This window comes from Micropterus salmoides, unplaced genomic scaffold (assembly GCF_014851395.1).
Source record: "Micropterus salmoides isolate LMB-PRFRI ecotype aquatic unplaced genomic scaffold, ASM1485139v1 Ms_hic_scaffold_5, whole genome shotgun sequence".
NCBI lineage: Eukaryota > Metazoa > Chordata > Actinopteri > Centrarchiformes > Centrarchidae > Micropterus > Micropterus salmoides.
The window spans coordinates 26,751,949-26,773,397 of record NW_024044237.1 but is presented as its reverse complement, the minus strand read 5'-3'; the positions used below and the strand labels follow the sequence as shown (position 1 = coordinate 26,773,397).

Here is a 21,449-nt window from a genome sequence, read left to right as displayed (position 1 = left end):
AAGCACAATATCAAAAAGCACATACACATTATGTAAGAACCCTGAAGAATTCCTTTATTGCTCAGGTTCAACATGGTTTAATATTACAAAATACACATTCTTTCTCACACGTAGACATATTTCAAATTACTTATTTGTATCCAATGAATGAAGCTACAACTATTACATAACTTTATATTTAACAAGATTCTAGTGTTATAGAGCTTCAAGGTATTGCATATATTCAAGTAATGTATACATACAGATACAACTAAAGGGTCCAAGGTTTTAGTTCTTTAAGGACTTTTCATTAAGTGCTTATTTGGTCATGCGCACACTAATACCCTGACATATTCTTTCACACACATACACTCACAACATGTAACAGATCCATGTCTGCATACTTTACTCTTTAAACAAACATGAACTCAGAAAAATTACTGTTCTCAAAAACACTCTTGAGGTAAAACTTAAAAGAGTTGAAACAAAAGCCTCTATTGAAAGCCCTTCGACATTATGATAAACTGCATTCACGGTTTCATAGGAATGTTTAGCACAAATTCAAAATTCATTAACTCATTCACATAATCAGACTCAAAAGACACCAAACTTTCCCTGGCGTCCTTTTATCAGTCCTCATATATTACAGTAAGTTTATCTTCTTATGGCAAGAAGGAAAGAAGAGAACTATAATATTCATCCTATACATAAATGATATCAGGAGTCATCTGAGTTTGTTAAGAAAGATTTAGGTACAATGTATAAGAATGAAGACAACTCTCCACCTGTCCAAACGATAGTTTAAAAAAAAATAGGAGGCAGCATATCACATATCATGTTGCTAGTTGGTTAGCTCAGTTAGCTGTTCAGGTAACTTAGAGGTCCTAATAGCTGACTGAGTCTTGAATGGCAACCAAAACCAGGCCCAGCAGCCTTCTAGTGAACACAAACCAGTAGTTAACACAGTTTTCAAGACCGATAGAGGGCAGTTTGATGACAGGGACATTTTGTGTTCTCACTCACACACATCTCTTAGTTGAATCTAGAGGGGAGACCTGAACACTATCGCCTCTCAAGGTAGAATTACAATTCAGGACGGGCTGGGGCTAGCTGGTTAGCATGCTAACATTAGTAGATATCTCTGCAACACAATACATAGATGTCTTTGACATGACATTAGATTTGTTACTCATCCACATTCTGTTGTTAAGGTTAGTAAATTTGAATGTTTTAAATGCATTGTATGAGTCAAAGGTTTGGCATAGCATAAAATACAATTATCTCTATCATGGTTTCTTTTCACACACTTCACAAACTGCCATAAAAATACTAAGGGTCCAGTCTGGTGAAATTTGGCTATAATATAAGTGTTAGAACCAGTTAGATTCAGTTCGAAAATAATACTCACAGCATACCACACAGTATGCAGTATAGATGTACACTGTGCTTCTGGCTGTACGGAAAATCTTTAATGCTTATTGACTCTCTCTGTCCACGCCATCTTAGAGGAGTATGCAAAACAGACTGAAAGCGGTTGAAAAGAGAAGTGAAGGTGTATGACAAAGAGACAGGAAAGACCAAAGAAAGAAAGAAGACAAAACATAAAAAGGATTGCCCGACTTTACGTTAAAGTAGACAGTGAGAGAGAGAGAAAGGACCCATGTCCATCTTCGTCTGGTGCTGATTGGTTCCTATTGATTCTGTCTGCGTCTCTGTCTACACTGTCTGCAGCAGGAAGAAAGAGGGAGAGAGATGTGAGAGGGATATATGATACAAATTTAAATACCATGTTTTGTCCCAAGGGATGTTGCGTTTGTAATACAAGCACAGACAACAAGTGCAAACCATATAAAGCACCTGATGGCATATAGCACATTGTACATCAGCAACTGTATTTCGTTACCAAGCCATCTGAATAAATACCAATAACCAAAAACACTACTGGCAAGATAATCGGCAAAAGAGATTGGTTTATTGCACAAGGCAGGGAGTAGGCAGTGCCTTGCCAGCCCAAATAGAGCTAAAGTTTCCAGAGTTTCTTGTAATGGTATATAATGGAAGGTGTTACAGGCGGATGGAAAAAACACTTAGTCCAGCATGGAAAGGTACACAAAAACCCTTCAACTTGAAAAGGCACTAACAATACCACTGGTGTGAGACGGAAGCTACGAATCATTTTGACCAAGGTCTCCTTTTTGTGTACCACTTTTGAATAATTGCACCAGCCAGTTTGATAATGCCAACAAGGGAGAAAGAGAGAGAGAGAGACAGAGAGACAGATGTTAGTGTAATTGAATAAATTAAGGGAAAGAGGTTAGAGAGCAATAAGTGAGAGAATGTGGAAGGATAGAAAGGAAGGAGGAGAGATGAGGGGGAGAGTTTATTGCTTTCTCATTTACTCACCATTCTTCTTTCTATGTATTTCAGACAGTGATTTTCTTAGCATGTGACTTCTGGCTTTGTGGTTTTGGCTCTGCTCTGTTCTGTTGTCTCTGTGGATAGAGACAAGGTCACAGAAGAAAGAGATGGTACTGGTATCCGCACTGCTTTTGACGATAATATGCAGCCAGAGCCGGTTCATTACAAATTTGACTTTAGGATTAGGACTTTACATCATATTATAAACCCTGCAAGTAGCTGTGGGAGAAGAAACTTGAAGCTACAATTTACTTTGTCAAGGGCAAGACAGTCTCTGCATCAGGTATTTCAATTATTTTACATTTCTACATTTCTAGTTTCAAAATGTGGATTAAAAAGTAATGTTCCCACAGTGAAAAAAAACAAAAAACAAAACAAAACCATAATTCTGCTGTGTGTTAATTAGACAATTGAATTCCTGTAAAAATATAATCAGCATTTTCATACATCATAACTGACATATGTCAATCAAGTTTACTTCACATATAACATTCAGGGGAGAAATTGTCAGGTCTTTGTATGATGTAACAATTTAATGCAAGGTGTTAAACTGTTAAAACTATGTGGTTTCTGATTTGGTGTCTGCATACATGAACATGTTCACATATTGGTTGACACGTATGGTCCACTCGGTCATAAAATTTGGGCTGCAAGCAGATGGTCTGCATCGTCCCTGCAGTCAGTGTGTGCATGTGGATGCGAAAAGTATTATTTGGGCATTCACAGGGTTGCAATCATTGTACACTAACTACGATTTTGCCAGTGTCGTATAGTCATGACATATTCAGCAGAGTTGTGAAGTAGAGGTTATTTAGTATATCTTAGCATTGTGTTGGTGAATGTTTACTCTGTATTCTGTCTTCATTGACCTTTGCTAAACTGAATCAAACAAACAGCTTAATTAATAATAATAATAATAATAATAATGCTGTGTTGAAGCATGTAGGTGAATTTCTTTTACCATACAACCCTCCAGAGAGGCCAGAGCACAGGGTCAGCTGTAGAGCAATAGCCCTGGGGCTGGTAAGCAATGACCTGCTAACGGAGACTTCAGCAAGGAGAATAAATGACAAGAGGTCATCTGGGTAGACAGTTTTGTTGGCCATAACAACAACTTGCCATTCTGTGTAGTATGCTATTTTTTTGCAGACTGTGCACTTTCTATTTCTGTGGTGATATTCTGTTTCTTTGCATGGTTCAGACTGGTTTGTAATCTGGGTGGGTAGATGTGTTTTATCAACTTATCCCAAAAATGACCTTAACCAAAATATGTCCTAGTGTTCACAATACATGACACATTGAGAAAAGTAAGAAGATGCAAAGAAAGAAAATGGAAAACAATAGGGTGAATCTAATTAGGCACCTTCACAGATGGGGAGGGGTGGAGTTGAAAAGATTGAGTAGGAGAGAGAAGAGGACAGTCGGAGGGACGTATGGATGATTAGAAAGACAGATTGATCAGTTGGGAGGCAGAGCCAGAAAGACAGGTGGATGGACTAATGCTGGATGGAGGGCGTGTGAAATAGCAGACAACGTGATAAAGAGATAACTGGGTAGAATAGGTTGAACACACTACTACCACCAGAGGAGAAAAGGGAGGCGTAAAACAGATGGATAGAAACAGTCAAAATGAAAAGACCAAAAGACATGGTTGAACGGCAGGATGGATGAGGGAGGAGTGAGGGATGACAGAGAGATGGAGCAAAAGAGGGGGAAGAGCAGAGGGAAAAAGTAAACCACAAAGTGAGTCAGGGAATTATCCTTGTCTGGTTTTGTTAACTTGACATGGGCCACTCCTGGGAGACAGACAGATAGACAGAGTGCAAGAAAAACTGAGAATCAGATAAAGAATGTGTAAAAGAGAGGCAGATGAGGACAGGGAGACAAAGAAAGTATACAGTAGTGTAGTAGTAGAAAGGAAAGATTGAATGAGGGATATAGAAAGTGTTAAGCTGGAAAACACAAAAAGAGACAAGGGAGGAAAAGGGGGACCATGAGAGAGTCTACAATAATGACGAAGAGACGGGGGGAAAAAAATTGAAAGTGAGAGAAAGAAACATAGATCTATAAAATCAAATCATGTCTAAGCACAATACTAGGCACTAAGTAATCACTGTCTATGTTATGTTTAGCATTAGCAATCTGGAAGGAGAGGAGCCCCAGCTCTAAGCCTGAGGCTCATTTTACCACAAGCTTCTATGTATTCCCTTTTATGTGCCATCTTTTGATTGCATGAGTCTGAGCATTGCAAATGGCCTATCTTATCTGCCCTAATTTGGAAATACATTGTAAACTGACTCACACCACATGGCTAGGCAGGCAAAGCAGAACGTCCTGCCACCATTCAACTGATACTGTCCAGAATGGCGTAACTATGTATCCACCACAATCTGAGCACAGCAATTCTGGCAGATCCTGAAAATGGCACCGTCCATACAGTTACTGCGGTTGTGCAACTGAGGGCCAGGGACCGGTGCCAGTCCCTGGGATGTTTCTGAGAGATCCTCGTGTATCTTGTGTAAAAAGGGGCATTATTTTCAATACAATTTTTGTGTGGCCAGACCAAGGCAGTATGGGCTGTATAAATGAGGGTTTATTTTAATAATTAATAAGTCACATCTTTTTATAGGTTAAAATTTGACTTTGACCATACAGATTTGATTGTGTAAGGTTTCGATAGATAAACACATACAGTCCCCTCCAAAAGAATTGGAACTGTAAGGCAAATTCCTTTGTTTTTGTTGTTCACTGAAGACATTTGGGTTTAATATCAAAAGATGAGTATTTCAGCTTTTATTTCCTGGTATTCACATCTAGATGTGTTAAACAACTTAGGACATATCACCGTTTGTATTAGACCACAGCATTCTTAGGTGAGAAAAAGTAAAGGAACAAGTAATCTTAAAGTAAATAACATTTAATATTTGGTGGCATAACCCTTCCTTGCAATAACCGCCTCAAGCCTGCGACCCATCGACATCACCAAACTGTTGCATTCTTCATTTCTGATGCCATTCCAGGCTTTTACCGCAGCTTCTTTCAGTTCTTGTTTGTTTCGGGGTGTTTCTCCCTTCAGTCTCCTCTTAAGGAAGTGAAATGCAGCTCCATTGGGTTTCTGATGAAGTCCTTTGTATTGTTGGCAGTGTGCTTTCGGTCATTGTCCTGCTGCATGATAAACTTCCTCCCTATTAGTTTCAATGCATTTCTCTGTAAATTGGCAGACAAAATGTTTCTGTACACTTCTGAATTCATTCTGCTGCTACCATCATCAGTTACATCATCAATAAATATTAATGAGCCTGTTCCAGAAGTAGCCATGCATGCCTAAGCCATAATATTACCTCCAAAGTGCTTCACTGATGAGCTTGTATGCTTCGGATCATAAGCAGTTCCTTTCTTTCTGAACACTTTGGCCTTCCGATCACTTTGGTAGAGATTAATCTTGGTCTCATCAGTCCATAAGATTGTGTTGCAGAACTTGTGGGTCATCTCTGTACTTCTTTACAAATTTCAATCTGGCCTTCTGATTCTTCCTGCTGATGAGTGGTTTGCATCTTGTCGTGTGGCCTCTATATTTCTGCTCTCTGCGTCTTTTTTGAACAGTGGATTGTGATACCTTCACCCCTCCACTGTGGAGGTCGTTGGTGATGTCACTTACTGATGTTTTGGGGGTTTTCTTCACAGCTCTAACGATATTTCTGTCATCAACTACTGTTGTTTTCCTTGGCCGACCTGTTCGGCGTCTGTTGCTCAAAACACCAGTAGTTTCTTTCTTTTCAGGACATTCCAAATTGTTGTGCTTGCTATGCACAATGTTTGTCCAGTAGCTCTGGTCAATTTGCCTTTTTTTCTCAGCTTGACAATGGCTTGCTTTTCTCTCTGGTCTTCATGTTTGTTTATCCTCTTTAACAGGAAATGCAGTCTTTATAGGTTTGAACCAAGGATGAAAACTTAGACTAGTCATGCAGAGCTATTTAATGTTTGGACAATCAACCTAAAAGGCAACACCTGGGCAACAAGAAACATCTGTCAGTCACGTGTTCCAATACTTTTGCTCACTTGGGTGTGTTCAAACAAAGGGTGGCATGTCCTGAGTTGTTTAACACATTTAGATGTGAATACCACGAAATGAAAGCTGAAATTCTGAACTCTTGTCTCATACTCCTCTTTTGATCTTAAACCCAAATGTCTTCAACAAAAACAAAGGAATTTGACTTACCATTCCAATACTTTTGGAGGGGACTGTATGTCTAAGAGATTAGGGTAAATTTGCATTGTAAAAGAGAGGCTGGGAGCAGAGAAGTAGACCCAGGTATATACATATGTGGGCTGTACGAGGAAACGCGCAAGCATGCAGAAATGATGCATAGGCATACATCTATAGACACATGCACACCTGGCCAGATGACAGCTGGACATCCTGCAATGAAACAGAGAATTTGGATTGGAAAATAGAGAGAAAGGAAAAGAAAGGGCGAAGAGATGCAAATAAAGAGGCAGAATTTCAGCAAGGTGGACAGAAAGATGCATGGATGGATACAGAGGGAATGATAATGAAAATAAAAAACATAAAAGTATTGCATACTAGTGGGTAAACTTAAACGAGATAAAAAAAGAGGGGCAGAGAGAGTGACAGAAAGAGATAGGAGAAGGTATACAAGTCCTTCACCATGCCCTTATTAGCAACAGATAAAAGTTGTTATACATGCCCAGTGTTAAATGAATGTGTTTGTTCATTTGTGTGTAGGAGAGAGAGTGTTTGTTGTGTATTAATGTGCTGCCCTTTACTAATGCCACACTAATCTCCCATCGGGTCAAAGAAACCACATCTACTGTTGTTCATCAACGAGCAGCAGAGTAAGGAATGCAGGGATGGATGGGTGCATGAAAGGAGAAAAGGTTGATAAAGAAAGGAAGAGGCAGTGCAAGCGTAGACAGAAAGGACAGGAAAAAAGTCAGAAGTAGGGTGAGGAGCGGTGATGATGGATTGTTGGACAGAAGAAGATAGAAAGGGATGCAGAGAAGGAAAGGGATGACTGGCTGTTGGTTAATAGAGAGAAGTAGAGATGATTCTAAGCAGAAGGGACAGGTACTAAACAATGAATAGTTAAATACTTCGCTTAATAATAGTGCATTATATTAAACAACTGTTTTGCATTTTTTAATTGTGTCCAGTTGCGGCAAATTAGAAGAAATTAGTAAATTTAAGTATTTCACCAGACAATTTTATACAAATTTTCTTATCAATTATTTATCACATCCATGAAAGACAGAACAACTATTAATTGTATGGGTTTAAATGTTTGGAACTAAGCACTCCCCCACCATACCCTGGCTGCAGTGTTTCTATTGAGCACATTTGGCAGTTGGGGTGGGAAGCCAGTGAGGGGCTGTGTGCTAAAAGAGAGCTCCTGATCCTGGTTGATTACCTGGGCTGATGGGTTTGGGATCTGTGAGATGTTGCGATTCCCCAAATATCCTCAAAGGAGACAAATACATTCTCCTAAGTTTACAGTGCAAACAGGTTGCATTTCAGAAAGGAACCTAGTCAAAAGATAAACTAAAATGAGTTACAGGTCCAAAGATACTCAGGAGACATTAGGTAAACCTTTGAAAGCAATGTAATTCATGACAGAAACACTACCATGTTGAATTAACACATGTCCAACATAAGCTGCGTTTCGACCAAAGGAACTATACCCCGGAACTAGGAACCTTTGGAGGAACTCACTGCGTTCCCACCAGAGGGACCAGGGTCTAAATGTAGTTCTGGGGTCTTCATTTTACCCCCTAAAAAGACCCTGCTTGGGAGGGTAGTACTTTCTGAAAGTACCGGGTACTTTGGGGGGGCGGGGCTTGCCTTGCAGTGAATCTGTGAATGGGCGAGTCGAGGCTACTGGCTTTAACAGGAGAATGTCGGGTGTTTGTCTGCTACTGCGCCTCTCTTTTCCAACATTGTTTGCAAACCAATAAATCACAATCAGCAGTCAAAACGACAAAAAAAAAACGCAGCTAAATAGCACAAATGTCTTGCCGCTGTCCGCCTGAGATCAATCGTCGGCATTAAATGTAAATAGCAGCCTGCCTGGGTATGTTTACAGCGAACACCTGATGGAGTTACTACTGGGTCCAGAGTTGTTGTTTTTAAGTTTTCATCAGTCAGGAAGTTTCTACACAGAGCTGAAGTCGGTCTCCTCCTCTTCAAAACCATCTGAACAGCTGATTACAGCAGGTAATAAAACTTAAATCACGTTCTTCTGACGCTCAGGCGACATAAACGTGAGTACTGCAGCTGATCTGCAGCTCTTATCACTGGAAATGTTTTAATAACCTTCCAAACTCATTATAGCTCCCACGCAAAAAAGCTGCTTTAATGGTCAAGCTAAGACTACAGTTTTTTATTATATTCCAGTCAAATCTGATGTTCATTTATAAATGTTGCTCATGGATAGTGGTTACAAATAATGATGCCTGTGCAGGCCTACAGCCTACGTCAGCTAGTTAATTTGCCTAATCTTTGCAGGTCTTTAGACCACGGTGGAAACAGTGGGCTGAAGGAACCTTTTAGTTCCTTGAAAAGAGATCTGGGGACTTACAAGTCCCGGGTACTTTTGGTCGAAAAGCGGCTATAATGTGGATTGTACGGCAATGTATCTTACAGGTGTTCCTTTTATTGTGTCCACCCTAAATACTCAGATTATCCCATGTGTCACTGTATAGTCACACTCCATACACACCAGCAAATGAAACAAATCTCTCCTGATGTTTAGCATCTAAAATAAATGAATAATTATGGGAGATGCGTAAAAACAATAAAGCTATGACATGTACACTTATTCATACTTAATAGACAGTCACAATCATACAGATTTTACATGTACATGTCTTACATGTTCTTAGTGACTGAATGTCTGACCTGAATGACAGGGCTGTGGTTAAAACAAGATCATCATAGGTTTAAAACGCTCAGAGGCAATTCAGACATTCTAATACTGAAACCTTATAGGCCTGAAACAAGCGCTCGTTCCTGAAACTCTACATCAAAATGCTAAAAATCCACTCCTGAAAAGTACTAATTTCATCTGAACTGGCCGGCCTGTTTTAATGAAAGTGGAAAAAGGGTGAAAGAAAACAGCGAAAGGAGCTTGCCGTTCAGCAGCTGCTGTCTCAGCAATGACTAATTGAGGTTACCACAGCAATATGGAACTGGGATGCCTGTCTGCTGAACATCATTTTAATCAGATTGGGCTGCTAACCCCCCCCCCCCCAACACACACACACACACACACACACACACACACAGGCTGACTCAAACATACAGACACTAATGGATACACACATGCATGTAAAGTGTTTAGAGACAGCACATTTACATTCACAAACACACAAGGTTCACTGTCATAAATGTACACACACAGCAAATGTGGTATAGAAACATTATAAGTAAATGATATCAGTGCCTAATTAGATTTTCTGCGCAGTTGTTTCTAATCCAAATATTTTTTATTTTCAGTTTGAGATATAATTCCTTCTGGGTTTGTATTTGATTCAGTTTTATTTAAAAAAGACAGTTTTTGGTTTTACGGGAGATATTTTTTAGTAAAGTTTATTTGTGTTTGTGTGTGCTCATTGAGAATGTATTTGATTCCGGACTGACAGGAAATTGACCTCCCTTGTGGGTTTGGGCAAGCACAGCGAGAGTAAGAGAGAGGGAGTTGAAATCTTCTACGGCTGTGTGTTTGTTTTTATTGAATCCCATAATGGGCTGGGGTATTTTTTCCAAATCTACAGAGCCAACACAGCCAACTTCAAAGACCCTAAAATGCACACTTAAGGATGCGCTCACACAAAAATAGATATTGATCAAAAAAGGAGAAATGCTTCTCGCACACCATTCACTAAAAGACTTAAACTACTTAAACATTGGGTTAATAAAAATATGTATTTTATATATTTGTCAGATGTAGAATCAAACACAAACATGTCTCAGGGAGATTCTCGAAAAGATCTACCTATCAAAACACTAATGAAGCCTTAAATTGGCACACACTCTCATACACACACACACCCTGCAGGTCTGGCATATGCTGGACACGAAGCGCCATGACTAATAGTCATCTACTGCCATCAGGTGGAGCTTTGGTGTTACAGCTGGTTCGCAGCTCAGTGTGTGTGCACGTGTCTGTCTGTCTGTGTGTGCAATGTGCCAAAATGAGTGTCTGGAGTTCAACCCTGTGTGCAAAATTAGTTTTAGAATGTCTTCAGCTGTGTGAGCTGCTTGCTTGATTTAACTTTCCAGACACTTGAACACATTTTAAAGGGGATTAAGTCCTTCTACAAGAAAGACGCCTTATAAGAGTCAAAAGAAATGACTGATCTTAGGGAGGAAAAGGAGGGCACAGAAGAGCAAAAGACAAAAGTAAAAGGAAGAGGAGGAGAGGACATTTATGGAAAGAAGAGAAAAGGCTGAACAAGAGAGGGAATACAAAGTGAAGATAGGAGAGGCGTGTAGTGAGATAGAGAGCTAATCTTTCAGGCAAGCAGACCATCATTTGGCTTGGTTGCAGCAGGCCTGTTTAAGACCATTATTAAATTACATGACTTCTAATAGAAACCATGTATGTGTCTGTGTTGGGTCTGCAGTGAAGTAGCTCTTAGAAACCAGAAGAACAGGATTTGTTTTTGTTGCAATTGTTGATTGCATAAATGGCTTTGTTACTCATCCTTAAGTTGCATCCTACCAACGCATGAATCCAAATTTGCATTTTTCAGTGCATAAAGTAAATCTAAAGATTTGATTTTAAACTTTAATCCAATTCATTTTTAAGTAAAATATGGCAGTATGTAGACCAAGTGCAAATGAGAGAAGAGAAGCCCAGGTTCAATTCTAGCCCACGGCCAATTGCAGCATGCCATCCCCTCTATCTTTCCAGCTATTCCTATTACATAAAGAACCTCCCAAAAAGTAGATGTTCTTGTGTCTGTTGTAAACCCTACATATTGCTATACATGTAAAGCCATGTAACATGAAGAACTCAATGTAAGTTTCCACCAGTACAAAGCCTCAGTAGGTTTCTATGCACAGTTGCACTTCATGCCTAGTAATGATTTTTAATAGTTTCTTTCATATTTAGTGCATCTTCTTCCCTGTTCCTCATTCTTGTCTTTTCATTTCTTCTGCTCTATTGCCATTCTCTTATTGTTCTACTTTTTGGCAATCATAATAATCTTTTTCTCCATCTCTTTACTCATGGTTATCCCCTTCTCCTTCCTCTTCTTCTAATGTTAGTGCATCTGTTCTGTTCCCTTTTTTTCTCCTTTTGTATGGTCAGCGTTTTTTTGTGAAAGTCACACTGGCCCACCTCCAGAAATCACAACCCTGCTCCATTGGCTGTTAATGTAACATCACCGTAATCTGAACACACTATAAACAGCTGTCAATCTGAGCTGACTTGGGGCTCCTTAGCTAGTTAGGCAATGACCGGCTACAGACAAAGGGATGCATTGTCTTGGTGTTTAGTGCTGGGAGTCTAAAGCAGACCACCAACGGAAAGAGTGGCTTCACTTGTTCTTTTGTGTTTTTGATGTTCTGCTCATTTTCTCCAGGGTTTAGGGAAGGAAGAACTTGGGTGAACAGAGGCACAGTTAACTTTACCACCCCACCATCTACCTCTCTTTCCCTCTCTGTCTCTCACTCTCACTCTCACTCTCGCTCTCCCTCTTTCGGCTGTGCCAAACCACTGTCTCTATAGCTGTCTGTCTCCCCTCCAGCAAAAACATTTTGTGGGGAATCTCAGACTCACACATTCTCACACAAACACACACACTTTCTTCCCAGGGTCAGACATAGTGCAAAAGGTCACAGTCTTGGTTCATTGCAGGCCCCTCTTCAGTGGAAACATTTATTTCCTCAGAAGAAATATCAGTGCTCTAGTAGGTAAGCCTCTTTATTTAACACAAAGGTCTAAACTGGTTGAGTGTGGCCATTAAATTATACACTGAACAAAATTATAAACGCAACACTTTTTGCCCCCATTCATCATGAGCTGAACTCAAAGATCTAAGACTTTCTCTTTGTACACAAAAGGCCCATTTCTCTCAAATATTGTTCAGCTGCTACAATCAGTTTGCATAACAAAAGAATTTCTGCACAAACTGTCAGGAACTGTCAGGAACTGTCTCAGGGAAGCTCATCTGCATGCTCGTGCAACTTCGCACAGCCATTGAAGGGGAGTGGACCAACTCTCCACAGGCCACAATCAACAATCAGCAACCTATGCGAAGGAGATGTGTGAGGCAAATGGTGGTCACACCAGATACTGACTGGTTTCCGGATTCCCCCCAACCCCACAATACAGTGAAACTGCACATTTTCGAGTGGCCTTTTATTGTGGCCAGCCTGAGGCACAGCTGTGCAATACCCATGTTCTCTGATCAGCATCTCGATATGCCACACCTGTGAGATGGAGAAGTGCTCACTAACACAGATTTTGACAGATTTGTGAACAATACTTGAGAGACATAGGCCTTTTGTACATAGAGAAAGTCTTAGATCTTTGAGTTCTGCTAATGATGAATGGGGGACAAAACAAAAGTGTTGCATTTTTGTTCAGTGTATAAATTTAGTCTTGTCCTAAGGCTCCAGCCCATCAAAAAAGCCTGTGTGCTGCTAGTGGAGCCATTCTGGGCCTCTACCTACATGTTGGGAAACCATGACCTAGATCAAGGGCACATTTTAATCTCTTCCCAAAGGCCACTGCATTGAGGATGTAATCAGTCTGTTTTATGTCTGAGAATAACATTTCAACACAGATTTCCCTAATTTCTTTTTCATTTAGTTTGGTCTATTTGCAAACAAAACAAAGGAAAAAAATGTTTGACTTTAAAATGTTTAGAGTCTGCTTTGTGTCTAGCATTTCTAATTTGCTCGATCATGTTCCCCCCCTATTTCTCCTGTCTGGTGTAGAGTAATTTATCATAATAGGAACCATACTGAAAATCTCTCCTTCCTTTTTTTCTGTCTGCGTGTGTGTGGTTGTTGCAGCGTGGAGTCGGTGAATGACGGGCTTTTCCACACAGTTGAGCTGTTGATTCAGAACCGTTCACTGAGCCTGGTGGTGGATAACGGTGCCCCCAAGAGCTTGGGCAAGCTTGCACGCCAGCCCTCCGTCGACCACAACACCCAACTCTATATAGGAGGTACACACATGCATTTATACACATACATCTATACATATTTCAGGACACATGTTCTGAACACACAAATGCTACTTTTGCATGCCCTTTACTGCCTTTTTGTGGCTATGATCACATGTTTGCCATGCATGGGTAAGTACTAAACGGGTTACCCACTACAAGCAAATACACACATGTACACAAAATTCTAGCAGGAAATGTGGTGTAGAGATTGAGAACTGTTTTTGTTTAACATTTCCTCCAAAAAAGGCTAAGAGAACAGTCAGACTTTTTTTTATCAAGTACTTGAATAAAACATAATGCTATAATGCACATTAACAAAAAGTATTGTGCAATAGTAAGAGGTGTGATGCCGTATTCTTGCTGGAACATTGTATTTGTATTGTAACAATCAAACAAGATGAATGTATTAGAGTAATCAAGCAATCCTCTTTTAATTCCTTTCTTTTTTCTTTCTTTTTACTTCCCATGCATGTCATCCTTTTGTCAACTTTCACTTCTCGTTCATGTCCTGTCTTATTCTCCTCCATTTCCCAGGTGTACCATCTCAGGTGGTAGCCACAGGTCTCCGACCCAGCCCTGACCGTTCCCCTCAGACTTTTAATGGCTGCATCCACAATGTCAGAATCAATGGCGAGCCTCAAGACCTGAGTTACCGAGCTGCAGCAGGAGCGCGACCACAAGGGGTCGAGGGCAAGGTAATTACATGGGGGAACAGTAGAAACTAATCTGACTAAAGTTTTTAGTTTACATTTCAACAAACCCATGCTTGTAGCAGTTGAGAAAAGAACAGATGTCATCTGTCCATTTAGAGCTATCTTTACAATGGGCTTCCAATGTATAAAAAGCTGTCGCTTTCATACAACATCAAAATGTTCTCCTGATCGTATTTTTTCCCTTTCTTGTTCCGTCAACACAGGTTGATGCCATTCTTGCAGGATGTCATTCCTGCAGTGTGTGTGCCCAGGGTGCGTGCAGGGAGGGCGGAGAGACGGGGGTAACATGTGATTGTCCACCAGGACGCAGCGGAGCCCTGTGTGACCAGACGACGACACCGAACCCTTGTCAGAACAGCAGGTAGACTGTGCAGAAACATTTAGTTGCAGACATTCCGAAAGTCATATGCATGTACTGTGTGTATTTAACCTGCTTCAGTGCCATGAATGTGCCTATGTGTTTCAAATCATGTGGTTATGCCAGTATTAATCGCAGTCATGTAAAACACACACATTTGCCTCATACATACCCTTCTCCTTTAACCTGTCGCCCCTCTTTCTTTTTTCTTACTCCAGATGTGTTCATGGACTGTGTGTGCCGAAAGGTCTGTCTTACAGTTGCAAGTGCAGTGAAGGCTACCAGGGTCAGTACTGTGATAGAAGACAGGAGCCTCCAGCCTGCAGGGGACATCGCTGCAGTCATGGGGAGTGTCGTGTGTCAGACGGAGGAGAGCCTATCTGCCACTGTCAGCCAGGGTACACCGGATCTACCTGTGACACAGGTAAAATGGAGACTATTACAAGAGGAGATGGAAATCACAAAAAAATATGAATATCTATACAGTATGTATAATGTGTGTGTTTTATGTCCTTTCTCCATTAATATCCAGCGCTTACATGCCAAGGAGAGATGCTGAGGGAGCAGCTGAAGCGCCACCACCCAATGAGAACATGCACGTCCACCAGCAAGATTCCCCGCATGGACTGTCCCCGATCCTGCCAGGCCGCAGCCCCACCAGGTGTTTGCTGCGGTGTTACCAAGAGCAGGAGGAGGAAGGCGGTATTCCGCTGCACCGACGGCACCTCGTACTCTGAGGAGATGGAAACTGCTCTGGAATGTGGCTGCTCCAAGTGCCCGTTGTAACAGCACTGCAGTTTGTTCATTTGTTTTGCAACACCCACCGCTGCCATTTTGTGAATTCTACACGTCAATGAGGCTGTCGCTCTGAGATTTTTCCATGTTGACGAGCACCACCATTATGTGTTTGTTTTTTTACACATTCAGTTTGACTGCCGCCAATTTGCTGCCAAGAGAAACCACAAACGAAAACAAAAATGGGACATGTGTGCGTGTTTTTTGACAGAGAGAAAATATATTGTAAGATATAAGTGAGAAAAAACATAGAACTTATTTTTATTATGGATTTTTTTTTTCTAAAAGATGATAAAAGGACTGATAAGTTGTTTTTTAATATGTTGATTATATATTGTGTTACATAGTATGAAAAGTTATTTTGTACCTTGTAAGGAGAAAAAAAGACACAGCAAAATAGATTAACATTCCTTAAAAGTATATGAATTTATATGTATGTATAAATCTATATAAATATATACGCTAACCCAATGAATTTTATATTTTCAAAGTGTATTTGCATGATGTTAATGTGAGTGCTGATGTGTGGGAGGCTTTGGACACTGAGAGCGGAGGGCTGAGAGAGAAGAGCTCCCTTCATTCCACAACAAGGAAAAGGTGGCAGTCTTTTGTTGCCCTCTCTCTTGGAGAAAAAAGGAAACTGTATGTGCCTAGCTAACCTGCTTCACTATATAATGGACATCATCCTCACATGTGAGTTCTTTGAGAAAACATAAAAGACTCTTTCCACAGAGATGATTTAACACGTTCTAATATTGTGTTATTCTTTAGTTTGCTGTTGCACACCAGACTTGGACACCACATGAGGTTGAAATACATTTGCTATTCATTAATAATTCAACAGTATACATAAGGAATTACAATTAAAATCAACAATAGCGAAATTACAATGTGATGTGTAAATTAAGCATTATGCTGAGGTATACCTATTACCTATTATTTAAAATGTGTTTTAAAATAGGTACCAAGCCAATACCTGATGAGTCATGAGCATAGGTTCAGGTGGAAACAGGAAGTAATTTTAATCAAACCACCTATTCACATAAAAAAGTCGTTTTTTAAAAAGAGTAACTTAATCCCAGGCTGAAAAGCAGTGTTTCACTGTTTAAACATTGTAAGAGTGCGTCACTGCTGGGTGTAGTTGGTTGTGGTCAGAAGTATGCTCTGTTGCACCTGTCTATGAAGATTCTCAGTCATCCAGGTCATAGTTATCCAACGAAGGTTAAAATCAAGGGCAACTGGACTTGGTTGAAGATACTGGAAGACGTTTCGTCCCTCATCCAAAGGACTTCTTCAGTTCTGACTGACTGGCAGGGAAACTCAGCTATTTAACCTCAGTGGGGTTGTTGGCCCGGGTCATCGATACCGCTGGTTCGTTAGTGTGATGGTGGTGTGATGGTCGTTCAGTCTTGGCCACAGGTAGTCTTAACGACTGTAACGACTGTCGTCACAGAAACAAGGAACACTAACGAACCAGCGGTATCGATGACCCGGGCCAACAACCCCACTGAGGTTAAATAGCTGAGTTTCCCTGCCAGTCAGTCAGAACTGAAGAAGTCCTTTGGATGAGGGACGAAACGTCTTCCAGTATCTTCAACCAAGTCCAGTTGCCCTTGATTTTAACCTTCGTTGGATAACTCTGTTGCACCTGTAACTACCCCAACAGTGATGTCACTGTGTACTGACCTGGGGTAAACTTCATCATCATCATCAACATCACTGCAGCAAGGTAAGATGTTAAACCACTGGATTAAGAACAGCAAAAACAAACTTTTCAGCTGGTTTAAGTTGCTCAGCATGAGAATATTTCCTGAGTTTTGAATAAAGCCATTATGCAAAAGTAAACTGTAGTTGCCTTAATGGATGAGTATGCCAACAATGATTGACTGAAATTGTTGTTTTTTTATACAAGTTCAAGTGCCTTGGTGTACTTATATGTTTTTAATTCAGAAATGTTGCTGCAGTATTGTCAACAGCTGCTACTGAATGTTTGATCATTTTGGATGGATAAAGACATTATTATGTCACGTGGCAGTTGACATCCGTCTTCATGACAATCCAATCAAAATTCTATGGTGCTCGTTTTTGCCAAAGGGAATAATGTGGAACATTAAATTAATATCCCTCTCTCCTAATCAGGTTGTGTGTGCAGGCCCTGTGAAATATGTAGAAATTCCAAAGCAACTGAAACAATTTAATCGAGTCAAAAACAAGATAAGTCTCAATCAAGCCAGTCCATTTGTTATGAATTATTTGTGGTAGAAAGTATATTTTCATAGCCTCATGTTGAATGTGAAATTGCCAGATCAACAAGAACCCATTTCTTTTTTCCCCCCTCCTACAGTGTTAATGTGTGATGGATTCAGTTTGTTATATGATAACATTATATAATGCATGTCTGATTGTTTGCTGGACAATGATGTGCTTTAAAGTGTGTACCGACAAACAAATTTTAAAAGTGAAGCTTTTTTGCTATAATTTGTGAATGTTTGAAAGTTTCCACATTGACAGTGTGGGGGTGAAGGTAAAAAAATGACTTGCAGTTAGTGACCAAAAGACAGAATGTGCCAATCTAATCACAGCATCCTCCACATCAATGACTCAGTTGCCTGCTGTGTCAAAGTAGCTTCTGTAACTTTGTCACATGAAAGAATCAGATTTGACACACAGCTGAAAAAAAGCTTTCCATAGATGACTAACATGATTAAAAGTATAACAAAAGACTATAATGTAACTACTACTGTATTGTTTACTTTACACATTGTTGCTTTGTTTACAACAGGTTCAAATTATTGTCACACTTTTACTTACTTTACATCTCTATTATTCTGGGTTTGAGGCATATCAGAATAATCTTTGTCAATGTCAGTTTTACACACCTTCTGTTCCTTCTACCTGATCCTTATTCTCATGTCTTGTATTTATAGCTTTCCCTTCCCCTCCTTGCTTCTCTCTGCCTTTGTCCCTGTCTCTTTGTCCAAGATGTCTCCTCTTTTTGCTCCAGCCATTAATTTTCACCATCTCTTCCGCTTTTTTCTCAGTCTTTGCTTCCATTCCTGTTTTCACAACAATTTCAACTTTTATATTTGCCCCATTATCTTTGCTCTATTCGTTTCCTGTTTTCCTCATCCTCGTTCTTCATTGTGAACAGAATCAAACATCTTAGTTATTAGTAATTGACAATAAAGATAACCGTAAAGTCATCCATTGCCATTTCCCAGGTCTTAGGTTAAGAAAAACATGAATATGTGAGTGATGATAATTGATACTTATGTTGAATGTTAAAATTAAACTACCATTGAAACTATGTGAATCTGCCATGTCTGAGTTCTTGAGAAATTAATCTTTGATTGCAAATCAATTATATTGTGCAACAGTAAAGTGAGTCTTACCCAAAAATTTGGGTAAAATTATGAGCAATATATGGCGTATTTTATATTTTTTCTTATTTTACTATGGTGGTTTGTCTTGTTACTGATTGAGGAATGTAGTGTACCATTCAAACATTCTGCCCATTTTCTTTTGATACCTACCTTTTTAAGTAATTTCCAACCAAATTTTAAAAAAGAATTTTGGTCAAAATGATTCAAACCTTCTTCCAATAACAATCCACTATTTTTATTGTGTTGTTTTTAGTGGACAAATCACAGCCAATGAATTAAAGGTTAAAGCAAATCCCGCTATAATTCTTTTTGTTCTAAAATTGTATTTGCTTAGTTTTTTATTGATCGTCTTAAGTTCCCTTTGATCTTCTCTCAGTAACATGGATGTTAAGCACATTGACAAAATCTCCTTTATAGTAATATTTTTGTTAACTTTTATATGATTACAGTAATAAGCACTGGCAGACTATGGGGTAATAACCCACCTGGGATGAAGTGTCCTTTATGGTGCCCTTCCAGTGGACTAAATGGTAGGCAGTGCCATTTAAGCTGCCCAACATGCTAGAAAATATGTAGTATTTTATAGTACTACTATAATGTTTAAATTTACATAATACAGCTATTGTAATTTTAACCAGGTTTTGGAACAGTTTCACAAATGCATGAAGACATTTTGTTTAAAAACTAGTAATTAAAAACCAAACTAATAAACAAGCCTTTGGTACACTTTGAATAAATCCTGTCCAATTTAGGTCAGTCCTCTGGTTGCAACAAGCCGAACCTCCTTTTGGAAGCCTTAACAAGTCGAGCCAGGACTTCCTCACTACCCCAAATCACTGTCCTTTAAAATAGGCATAATAATAATAATTTTCATGTAAAATAAAAGACAGCTATTAATCACATGTGGCAGACATGTCTTCCTCATTTTTTAAAGTATGCGATAACAGCATCCCATGTGGTCAAACGCGATATTGCAGCCTTACCGAAGTCAACGGAAGGGCACCCAGGTGAAGTTGGCAGTCTATACCCCTGCGAAAATGTGAATAGGCAGGAATCTGGGGAAGAAACTCTGAAGTAAATTGTGGAGCCAGTCATACTCTGACCTCACAACAAACAATACAAAGTTTAACTAATTTAAGACAAAACTATGAGAGTTAGCTTGTTTTCCAGTGTTGCTAATGATAACAGCTCCATGTTTTTGTAGCTTCAAGAGCTAGCAGTGATGTTCATCCAACAAACAAACAAATAAAATGACCACCACAGCCTTAGCGGGATGTTATTAAATGGAAGCTTCAAATAAGGTGAGTCACCCACTCTGTCTGTTACTCTCTGAAATGCTTCTGGCTTTGGAATTATTGCTGCTACACACGAGGTAGGCAAATTGTATCTTGTTTGCTACTTTAAAGCTGTTGTGTTGTTGTGTGCTCACTGTATGAACACACAACCTGGATTGCTTTGAATAATTTACACTGTAAATTATTCAAAGCAGTGCAGGCTCTTTCTCCAGTGTTGTTCAGTGACCTGCTGTCTCTGTGTGATTTGGGAATAAGCCTGTGCATTAGTTCTGCTGCTACTTGTTTAAGATCATTCCTTCTCATTTTTTTAAACTGCACTTCAAGTAGTGTAAGTAGAATGTGTTCTAGATTTTATATGCAAATATGTAAGGATGTGTAAGTCATGTATCTGACACATTGATGCTTTTTCAAATGACCACAAACTTTTTGATCTCTGAATGAGATTTTTTCAGTTTTTTTTTTAGTATTCAGTACCGGTATCTGAGCATAAGCTTTATAGTACTGTACATACTTTTGTAAGAGATGTTTGTAAGTCATATATAAGATATGCATTGTTTCCTTTTGATGTGAACACAAATCAGTTGTGTAAAAACTGAATGTTACCTGGTTTGTTTTTGTTACATCATTATGGAACCATACCAGAACTCTTAGTTTGTTAACTTTTTTTTTTCTCTAGATGCCCTTTCTGAATTGATTTCTAAACCACTCTATTGCTATCGTCCCCTGTAAAATAAAAGCTGAACCCAGTCTGGCCCATGTGGTTTAAATGGGCTAGAGCAGTGTGCTACCTTCAACCCTTATTTGTTAAAGAGTAATACTTCACCCAGCAAGCCTGGCTTGCAGTGAGAACATGCTCTTTCCATAGCTTGTGCAGTAGTAATGTAACATGGCACTACAGTACTAAGCTACATCACAAGTGACACAAAGAGAAGGCAGAGGGAAACAAATGCAGTAAGGGGATGGAAAAGGTAAAGAGAAAAGTGTGCAAACTAAGGACTTCAAAATACTATCCATACTGGCCTTTAGATTGAACAAACAGGACCCGTATAAAGATTAAGTTAATTTGTACTAAACATATACTAGAGATAAAGAAAACAAACTAAAACAGTTGATGACCTCTTGCATCTCTTTTCACGTCTCTAACCTTGTTAGTTTGCTATTGGGTCAAGTATATTCTGAATAATTAATCTCATTGGTGGTGAAGAAATGCCACCCCCTACATCTGCTAGCTTAGCTGCGGTAGTTGGCTTTGTTTGTTGTTTCTTAGGAACTTCTGTGACACTTGATTCATGTAACTTTTTTAAAATAG

The 21,449-nt window shown here is 39.5% G+C and overlaps 1 protein-coding gene across 1 annotated transcript in view; it reads left to right on the top strand.

The window, feature by feature from the left end:
* The window catches only part of slit3 (slit homolog 3 (Drosophila)), a 257,890-nt gene extending 241,544 nt beyond the window's left edge, over positions 1–16,346 (top strand). The window contains 5 exon segments of the mRNA XM_038699696.1: positions 13,442–13,596; positions 14,131–14,291; positions 14,513–14,670; positions 14,886–15,091; positions 15,200–16,346. Coding sequence (XP_038555624.1) covers positions 13,442–13,596; positions 14,131–14,291; positions 14,513–14,670; positions 14,886–15,091; positions 15,200–15,453 — 934 coding nt within the window. The 3' untranslated portion in view covers positions 15,454–16,346.
* Positions 16,347–21,449: the final 5,103 nt, after the last annotated feature.